Source organism: Hibiscus syriacus, unplaced genomic scaffold, assembly GCF_006381635.1.
Source record: "Hibiscus syriacus cultivar Baekdansim isolate YM2019G1 unplaced genomic scaffold, ASM638163v2 tig00111708_pilon, whole genome shotgun sequence".
Lineage (NCBI taxonomy): Eukaryota > Viridiplantae > Streptophyta > Magnoliopsida > Malvales > Malvaceae > Hibiscus > Hibiscus syriacus.
In genome coordinates, this window is record NW_024063159.1 from 3,584,427 (window position 1) to 3,595,433 (window position 11,007).

At 33.3% G+C, this 11,007-nt stretch overlaps 1 protein-coding gene and 1 pseudogene across 1 annotated transcript; both read right to left on the reverse strand.

Moving 5' to 3' along the window:
• Nucleotides 1-3,658: 3,658 nt before the first annotated feature.
• LOC120167999 (VAMP-like protein YKT61) lies at nucleotides 3,659-6,130 on the reverse strand. The gene is made up of 6 exons (XM_039176872.1): nucleotides 5,938-6,130; nucleotides 5,580-5,677; nucleotides 4,706-4,810; nucleotides 4,484-4,549; nucleotides 4,119-4,205; nucleotides 3,659-3,709 (listed from the first exon to the last, which is right to left on the reverse strand). Exons 1-6 carry the CDS (start codon nucleotides 6,128-6,130, stop codon nucleotides 3,659-3,661), a joined length of 600 nt encoding a protein of 199 aa, XP_039032803.1.
• A 1,187-nt stretch (nucleotides 6,131-7,317) lies between these two features.
• LOC120168093 lies at nucleotides 7,318-10,776 on the reverse strand (annotated as a pseudogene).
• Nucleotides 10,777-11,007: the final 231 nt, after the last annotated feature.

The window sequence follows — 11,007 nt, forward strand, 5'->3', positions numbered from 1 at the left end:
TGTCTAAGTTAGACATTAACATGATGACTGTAATATGATAGTCATTCGAGATTTTGAGATTAGATTTTATCATATCAAAGTTAGTAGATTAACATTTAACTCATAATACTTTCAATTTTTTAATAGAAAATGACGAGTTTGGAACATAATTAATAATAGTGTGACTATTTTTTAACTTTCAATAGTCAATGGACTCAACAGAGTAACATTTTATAATCAGAGGTTTATTTTACAAGTTAAATGACTTAATAAAATAATATATTATGACAGGGGACCATTTATGTACTTTACCCATATAATGTAAACATTTTATGCACTTTACCCCATATAATGTAAACATTTACTATTTTTTAAGGGAAAACTATAATAGTAACCACCCAACTATAGCTCATTTTCATTTTGACCACTTTTTTGAATTTTTATCAATCAAACCACTCAACTATTTAAATGAATTCAATCAGGCCACTAGCCATTATCAGTTAACAGAATTGCTAACGTAATAGTTAATAAAATTGATATAATTTATATTTAGTCCTTATTACTTATACAATCTATCAAATTGGTCATAATTTTAAATTAATTCAAAATATTTAATTCTTCAATTATATTTAATTTAAATATTTTTCTCCAATCAGGTGGTGACATGTGGCACCATATGATGAAAGGAAAATAAATTGATTCAAAGCGCCTTTGCAAAGAATCGAACTTAGTACTATATAGAGAAGAAGAGCAACCTCAACCACTACGCCAACACTAGAATTGGGTCAAAGTGGGGCGTAGTCGGGTTTAAGGTAAAAAATTATTACTCGACCGACCCGGTATGAAATCATTAGTTTACCCTTATATATATATATTCGAATCTGGTAAAAATATATTATTTTGTTTTCATTTTTTATGGCCTCCAAAATCATATAAAATTATATATTGAATGTTGTGAATATTGAGCAAAAAACTAGTTCTGGTCCAGTGGTTGAGGTCGCTCTTATTCTGCATGTGGTTTCATTTTCGATTTCTTACAAAGGTGCTTTGATTCAATTTATTTTTCTTTCACTATCTTATTGAAAAAAGTATTTAAATTAAATATACATTAAATTAATAAAAACCCTCCAATAATATCATGATGTGTGTCATCATATTTTTAGAGAATTAAATATATTAAATTAATTTAAAATTATGACCATTTTAAAAGATTGTGTAAGTAAATAAGGACTAAATATAAATTATATCAATTTCATCAACAATTCTGTTAACTGTTAACCTTAGGGTGCGTTTGGTTCACGGAATGTAAGATTACCAGTGGGAATAAAAGATTACCAGGGAATAAGATTACTGAGAATGTTACATTACTGTGTTTGGTTGGTTTGGCAGGCATGTAAGATTACAGTGTTTGGTTGAAAGAATAAAAGATTACTGGAATATATATTTTACCAAATTATCCTTGTTCTATATTTTTTAACAAGTGAAATTCTAAATATTTAAATAAAAAATTATTTATATAAAAATTCTATCTGTTGATAATATATTACTTGAGTATTTAAATATATCATGCATTATTTTAATTTTAATTAATATTAAATTTTACATAATTTATGCAAAAATTTATTAAAATTTTACATCAACATTTAACTAAATGTTTACATTGTGAAAACTAGCTTCGGTCCATACTTGACGCATTCACTGAGAGATTTCTTGTATTTTTCAATCTACAAGGTTTACATTCTTCTATATACAATAATTTATCATAGATATTCATAATAATAAAAAGATGTAAATTATTTTTGTTATTTAAGATATAATATTTATTATATCTTATATATACAATAATTTATTTATTTATTTATTTATTATATTTATACTTAATTCTGCATACTTTATCATTATTATTTATCTCATGAATTTATATTACAAAAATATAATTCAAATAAGTAAGAAAATATAACACTAAAAATCATATTATCTATAATTTTATATTTCACCGTCATTCATAATTATATTTGCTAATATTTTAATACAATTATTAATACTCGGTCGTAATATGATTTGCATCGAAACTGAAGGGCCCTCCTGGTCCGAAGGATGAGAGACTAATGGTGTTTGCCTTTGCAGCCAATGGATTGAACTTGGGTGGGGTTGTTTCAGGCTCTGCCTTCTTAGCATGCAAGGAAGATTGTTCCGACAGCGGAACCACTCCATCGCGTCCATGGAAAAGCCTGAATGCCGTCAAAATTTGGCCCGTCTTCGAAAATCGGACCATTTGATCCTCGTACCTGAGGTGTAGAAGTTAATTTGAACTTGAACCAAGAACATGATGCAAGAAACATAAAGCTCATAACATAATGATTCGTAATCTTACCGGCAATGGAAAAGACATGGCCGACGAGAAAGAGAAGTTTGTAGGCTCATTAATGTTTCTCAAAAATGGACTCCTGAGGATTTCCATTTGAGAAGTTGCGGAGTCCTCGTGTAAGTTTATGAATGGAAAATTCATTTTAAAGTTACCTGGACAAAGACATAAGAACTAGTAATCCAAATCTAAGAATAGATAAAGCCCAGAATGATTACATCTCTTAGCATCAAAAGAATCGTACATATATGAACAAATTAAGACCGAATAAAACCACTGACAAAACAAATCGATGCTAATTTTACTGCAAAATAAAATCAAACATATTTGAACAATTACAGCAGTCCGATCTAGAGAAAAAAAGGTAGAGTTTAAGCTTTCAAACAATAAAATGTCAAAAGCACAAACAAATTCAGAACCATAACTCTACCAAACACAAGGAATTCACTAAATCATCCGTGAATGAATGTAAAAGCATTGCAAATTACTCTTAACAAACTGGTATGAGGGATCTTAAGCTAAAGTCAAAACAATCGATAATGGATGATAAAATTGAAGCCTATAAATAGCTGATTCTCCAATTATTCTTCCAAAGACTTGAAATCTAATAACTAGAACAATTACCACAGAGATCAAAGAACAGAAGCCCGTACACAACTGAAATCCATTATGTTGATCAACAAATTTCAGCAAAAACAACGAATTCCTTTCAAAATAATACTCGCATGGAATTATGAAAATTCTATCACAAATCCAGGAAAATAAGTGAAAATTTTACCTTATGGATGAAATTTCAATAAATTTCAACAAAAACAACAAATTCCCTTTCAAAATAATACTCGCATAGAACTATTAAAATTCTATCACAAATCCAGGAAAAGAAGTGAAAATTCTATCACAAATCCAGGATGAAGGAGAACAAAAATAAAGAGGAAAATAAGGGGGAAAATGAAAAGAATGGAGACAAAGAAAATTCTATCACAAATCTATTTTTCTTTTAATATCCTTTTTACTCAATTAACCAATAGACTCATGCAACATTATTTTCTGCATGTCTACTCAGAACTCTGTGGGAGGAGATTACTAAACTAAAACTAACAAAGTTAAAAATGCAATTTACAGTTTTTAACAAATAATAAGAGGATTAGATTAATTTGAACCCATCTCTATAATAATAAGAGGATTGGATTGAACCCATATCTATACTAAACAGACCAAATCGATTAACCATATAAACAAATAAAATTTACCATCAACTCTATTTGCTAGAACACTTGAATGCCATCACATCATAGTTGTGTTTCTCTACAAGTTTTACAGTATACTACAACATTGATTGTTACTCTTAGCTCGACTGTAGAACATCTGTTTCAATAACCAAAAGAGGATTGATATTAGCAACAACATGTGGTTGTTCCAAAGGAACAATAAGGTTCGACTCCCAGCCCGTGTACTGACTCTGGACAAGGATGGACCGAGCGGTTGGGTGTTGCCTCCTTAAAATTTTAAAATTACCATATATTTTAGATTTTTTTCTATGTTTTTTTATTAAAAATCTATTTTCGTCCTCCTAGAATTCTATAAATTTGTTCATTCTTAAAATTTTAGATGTTCGCCCACTGATTCCGGATATATTTCGATTATTTAGTCCACAGTTGCGCTTTGTAACTATTAATTCTAATTATAGTCTATTTCGATATAATTGTAACTCCAAATGAAAAATAATATGCAAACTGGATAATGCAATATAGGATTATATTGTGTTGCAATGTACCTGAGATGCCGCACTGTGATCTGAACTCTTTTCAACTAAACTGTCCAGCTTCTCACCTCGTGCAAGTATGCTATCAATTATTTTATGCTGCATCAAAGACACAATCATTTCAATGATTGAGAGAACTTCTAATCAATCAAATCCAAGCTAACACAAGTATACCGATATTTTTCTATTTATGAACAAATCTTTCTTTTGAAATGATATAATTCATCACATCATTACAAAGAAAAAAAGATTCACATATGGAATAGTGAACAAATAGAACATTGGAGCTGAGGATGACATCGTAGTACGATAACTCAAAGCTAAAAGGAAACAACACAAACTCGTCACTTTTCCCACAAAAATAGAAAATTGCTTACAAGGATGATTTTAGTCTCATCCAACTCCCTCTGAATTTTCAATAATTTATCAGCCTCTGCAGGGTTCTGAAAACGGTAAAAGGGTTATGTAAGATTTTTCAAATATAACACCCCAATAAAGCTCTAATATTATACTTAGAAAAGAAAATGTGAGATTAATTTGAAATGTGTAAGTCCCCATATTTAAACACAGCAGGAATGAATGAAAGATAAAACAAATACCTGAAACTTGGTCAAAGCCTCATCCAAATAGGGCCAAATTTGAGTGCTATCAACTTCTGCAGTTCTCCATGATTCCCCAAAATTTCTCTGATATTCATCCACCACCTGCCACACATTATTGTTTGAAATTTTCCAAAGATCCCATAGAAGAACATCCAATCTCACAAACATATTTCAGAACACCATATGTCAAACGTGAGGAATGTGACCCACAGACTCTAAACATCATCTTAAACTCTTAATGTATTATACGCACAGACACAGACACATCCACCTCCACCCATCGTCCCATCAATCTAGTTATTGCTATAAGATGCAAAGAGAGGGATTGAGCCGGAAAATGAGACTTAGCTATACCTAAGCTAGCAAGTAAGCAGAGAAACAAGAATGAGCTGAGGTCCGAGACAGGAAATGAAGAAAAACTAAAAGCTAGGAACATGGAAGCTGAACAGGGAGTTACAAGCTGAGAGTTGGTGGGTCAAGTACCAAAAAAAGGGATGTGTAGGAGGAATAAATCAGTGGTTACTGAATAAGGTGAGATTAAGCCAATATTAGGACAACTATCAATAATTGTTGCTCCTATATATACATTATAGTTCATTCCACAATAACTGAATCTATAAAGATCTATTCATGTAAACACGGCCGCAATCATCAATGAATATATCATTTCTCTAATTCCTCTCTTCTTCTCTATTTTCCCTTTTCATTCATTTCCTGCTATAATCAGTCTCAAACTATGAGAACCTGATATTATAACCATAGAGAACGCCAGTGCAGAACACCAATATTGCAGTCAATAAGATTTGATGATACTGAATTATAAGGTAAATCATGACACAGAGAAAATAAGAGTTACACTCTGTTATATTACCTGGTTGAGAAGCGAAAAAGCACTTCGAACAGGATAATGATTATCCATAAATCCAATTGCACAAAGTCCATTTATGTTGTAAGAATGTACCATGCACTCTACATTAAAATCACCAAACATAAATAAATAAATCATTATTATTCTCAAACCTAAAACAGAATCATGATATTGATTTTACTGATAAAATCGAAATTTCAGAAATATTTTCTTTAAAAAAACGGCAATGTAATACACGATAAAACAAAAGAAGATGCAGAAACGATGTTATTGATCTAATTGCCAGAGATATTAATAATCAAGGAAACAAATATTATCATGTAATGAGAAAAAAATTAAGAAAGGTTCACAGAGGAGAGACCTTCGTGCTGGACGGACTGGCGCTGACCGAGAGAGGTTCGTTTGCCGATGGTTCGAGAGACGAAGATGATGAACTCCCTGACGCTTGGCCTTTGGAAGAAACCGGAATGGCTCACGTCGGATGCATTGGCCAGTATTATGGGATCGGATCCTTCCGGCTGGCACTTTAACACCAATAACGCAGTTATTTTCATCTTGCCACTTCTCTTTCAATTTTCCCTAACAAAAAAAAAAGTGACAAAAACAATTTAGTATCTTTCGCTCTGCAAAAAGATAAATATAGAAAATACAATCTGAACGCCAGAAGGGAGATGTGAGACTAATACACCAGAAGCAAATCTAAATGCCAAATGGAAGAAGAAACAAATTTTCTTTCAGCCAAAACCAAGCGAAGAGAATGGTGTTTTAGACAAGAGGATCGGGAATGAGCAAATACCTAAGAAAGATGGGGGAATGATATTCTCGGGAAAACAGGAAAAAAATATCACTGTTGGTATTCATTTTTACATGCACTTGAGAATATAACTCCATCCAAACGTGGGTATCGTTACCCGGAAAAAAATTCCTCCCAAGAATGAAAGATGACGTGAATCAAACGGGACTTTAATGTGTTAATTGAAAATATTTAAATAATTAAATGATCTAATTGATAAAAAATTTAAAAATAGCAGTCGACATGAAAATAAACTATTATTGGGCGGTCATTAGCAGTATAGTTTACCTTTTTTTTTTAATTGAATCATTTATAATAGATAAATAACTTCCCTTCCCCTTATCTATCCAGTTCCGAGTTGGTCGTTATCGTTTCGAGGTCGGAGGCTGTAAGAAAGTAAGTTCAACACACACCGTACAATAATGATCTGACAGTTCTGATACACAATGAAGCTGCCTGCCCACTTGTAACATCAACATTTTATTAAAATCTCGATCAAGATGAATTCCATTTAAAAGAAGCTAGACAAAAATTATACCTACAATTAAATTTGAGCAAAATATTTGATTGGTGTTGTTTTCTGATTAATTTTATTTTTAATATATTTTATATTTTTTTGACTAAATTTATAATTTATATTTAAGATTTAAGATTGTTGTTCTGAATATTATTGTAATCTTTAAGGTCTTTTCTTATTGACAGTGTAATATGTTTTATCAGTATATTCGACATTGATTAATATAATTTTATCATATATGTGCCAACAAAATATAATTTTATGATACATTATTTTTATATTTGGACATTAAATGTAAAGTATATTATTATAAAAAATTAAATGGAATATTTTAGTTTCGTTTAAAAAATAATATTTTTATGTATAAGTATTCTGGATAAACTAAACCTGAACATGAATGTATGGTGTTAATATTTTACATAAAATTTAATTTAAACCTGAGTGATGTGCACTCCCATGAGTACAACCTCTTGAAGGCTAGAGCATTTGGTTGCAATAAACAAGAAGCCGTCCTCGCTGATCGTCCGACTTCCGAACCTGCTCCACTCATCGATGTGGAGCTTCCAGACTTTGCAGGAGTTAAGATTGCAGACAATCCGTGATGCGTGCATCGGACGCCTTGCTGACGTATAGTACCTGAAGGCGATGACATGAGCTGGAGATTGCAACAGAGCCTGGATCTCCCATTTGCACATTATCCATTTGTATCTCCACAATGCTAGTACTAGTAGACTCAAGACTGGGCAGATCCGAATCCCAGTTTCCTGAACTCCTACACACAATCAGGGTCTTGAGGGTCCGAGCGGACGAAAACAGGAGTGGAATGAAAAGGCTAGCACTATGAAGATCCTTGATGCACAGCCTCTCGAGATTAGTTAGCATAACCATAGCAATCGTTGGTGTTCGATTTGGTGTCAACACTATGCTTTCGGCGTTGAGCTTGCGGAGGCGCTTTAGTGTGAGGTCTGTAAGAGAAGGGCAGTTTAGAAGAAGAGACACGATGCCTTTGCTTCCAATCCCTCACGAAGTAGAGTTTACTGAGCAGAGGTGGATGGTGCAAGGAGAATGCAAGGAGACCGTTGTCGGTAACGTCGAACGCAGTCCTTCAGCTTAAGCTTCTTTAAAGAAGGCAGCAAGGTCGGGGCGAGCAGCCAAGACGAGACGTTGCTAGACTTGGAATCCACATGGTTCCAATTCTTGCACACGGGTGAGAAGTTGTTCCCGTAATGACATCCGAGCCTACCGAATATCAACGCCCAGCACTCATCGGAAAATGCCAGGGACAGGTCTCCCCTATGACGGAGAGAAGGAAGAAGAGCCTTGTCCCATTAATAGGCCTTAGTCGAAGTTTATTCTTTACAAATATTTGCACCAGATTAATCATAAGAAGTGAATTTGGTCGGCCCATTCATTAAAGATACAAAAGAACAACAAGGGTTTCGAGAAGGTCGGCTAGTTCAACGGCGGCAGCGATACATGGTTGTGTTGGAAACATGTTTCAGGGAAAGGACAAAGGGAAAGAGACGAGTGATAAGCATTGCAGATGAGCACTTAATCTAGTAAAATGATTAATGGATAAAACATTGCTTTTGTTCTGAATCATGTTATCGGGTTCCATGGCTTGTGAGTTGTGTCCGTTATCTTGTGGCATGATGATTGAACTACAACAGCGTTTTTTTTGTTCTCTTGTTTCTTTTTTATAAGCATAAAACGTGTAAATTTTAAAGGAAGCATTTTGTCGGCAATCTTTAGGCGGGAAATCAGCAACAGTCTCTCTCTCTCCCTTTTTTATTTAGATAAGTAAAGGGCTGTTTGTTTATCTCTTAATAGAATCATTCAGCGTTAAATGTTTAACCGTTCAGTATTTAGTACGTTTGTTTCGCACCTCTGAATGATTCAGTGCTGAATGATTCAACGCTGATTGATTCAGCAAAACAATGCTGAATGATTCAACACAGAAGTACATTCTGAATGATTCAACACAGAAGTACATTCTGAATGATTCAGAGCCAGTAAACAAACAACATGTCACATTCAGAGTTAATTCATCCAGAGCCTCTGAATCATTCAACATTTGAATCAATCAACACTTAATCATTCTGAAATAAACAAACAAACAACCCCTAAGTTTCGTTCTAAATCCAAAGATGCAGCAATTGCTGCAACAAACAACAAATCAAAAAATATAACCCCCCAGCTATACATTAGCAACCAATAAACAAATACAACAACAACAACAACAAAATCATGTAATCTAGTGCAAACAATCATTTAGCATTCTGACAAACAACATCAGGCCCACGAGCACTTCCTATGAAATGCCTACAATTCTACTCCTCCCAAATAAAATACAACTGTTGAACTATATTTTGATATAATAATTTAAGGTTAGATGTTTTTGGACTTGAATTGAATTTATTTTAAGTTTTCTAAGTTTTCAAAAATAATTCAAAGTCCATTTAACTTGGACTTGAGCACAAAATATTTTTCCCGAAAAATAGTACTTATACTGTTATTATAGTATCGATACCTCATGAACAGTTCCGATACCAAAGGTAAGGGAAGTATCGATACTCACTAGGTAGTATCGATACTACCAGCATTTCTCAAATTTCAGAATGCAAAAATGGTACCGATACCCAATGGGGAACTGATATTACTTTACATATTAGTATCGATACCATAGGCTTAGTATCGATACAGTCAGGCCCACGGTTAATTTTATTTAAAAATAACAAAGGTAGTATCGATAGTCCCTATAGGAGTATTAACACCCTCTGTACTGAGCAATTTTATTTTACAGAGAAAAACATCCCCAACGGCTAGAAACGACCACAACTTCATTCCAACATATAAATGCAAGTTCAAGACACTTGAAAAAGGGTTAGAGCATATATCCAAGCAATCAAACATAAGAGAAGAGTTTTTCAATCTTATTTTTATCTCTCTTGTAAATATTTGTGTTTTTAGTGAGTTAAATTTTAAATAATCTACCTTTGAGAGGTTTTATTGTTTACTTCTTTTACCTTTTGAAAAAGGGGATTGGTTCTATCTTAGCAAAGTGAAAAGATAGGGAGTTTAAAGGTTATCAATTGACCCTTGAAAAAGAAATAACAAATTAGTGAATTTGTTGGAAAATCCTAAGTGAGGAGCTTAGATAGTGGAAGTAGACTTGGTTGATAAGTCGAATCACTATAAATCGCTATGCAAAAGTTTCTATCTTTTACTCTCCTTACTACTTAAATAATTTATTGACATTTCATCATCTTGCAACTTTTTCGGTTGATTGATTCGAGCGAGCTTCTGCAAATCCTAACAAATACAAATACCCTGTCCAAGGTATTTTCAAGATGCATACAACCAAGGATCTACCTTTTAAACAACCAATCACCCAATCCATAAGACTCTCCCAGCTATGCAATTTATAAGGCATACCACAAAGCCTCATAATCTCATTCCACACCCTGCAAGCATATAAACATTCACAAAAAATATGATCCCTAGACTCAATTTCATCTCCACACAACCCATAAAGACCATCCGAAGGAATACTTATTCGAGAAAGTCTATCATTGGTAGGAAGTCTATCCAAAATAATCATATAAGACACAATTGACAGTTTAGACATATGCATTGGAAACCAAATGACCTTATGCCATCAAACCTTTTCTTTTTTATCCCTAATTTCTCCTATAGCCACTTACTATTCACCTTCCTCTAATCAACAACCCCAACAAAAAGAGCAGCAGCTTCCTCTCATAAGTTAAAACCTTCTTCAATATCCAACTATGGTGAGCCTTATCCTCAACATTCACACCCTTCAAGCCATACTCCCTAATCCAGGCTACCCATAATGAGTCTTCCCCAGCAAGGACATTTTTAATAAGCATTAAACAACAAGCCCGCTCCACCCGAAAAGATCCTTAACCCCTAAACCACCTTCAGATTTCAGACAGTAAATCTGATTCTAATTAACTCTAGCACCCTTAGCAAAGGTATCATCCTTTTTCCAAAAGAATCACATACACAATTACTCAATTCTCCGAATAACACTTTTAGGAAAAAGCAGTTGTCTGCACTAAAAATTGGCAATACTCTGCAATACCGCCTTAACTAACTGT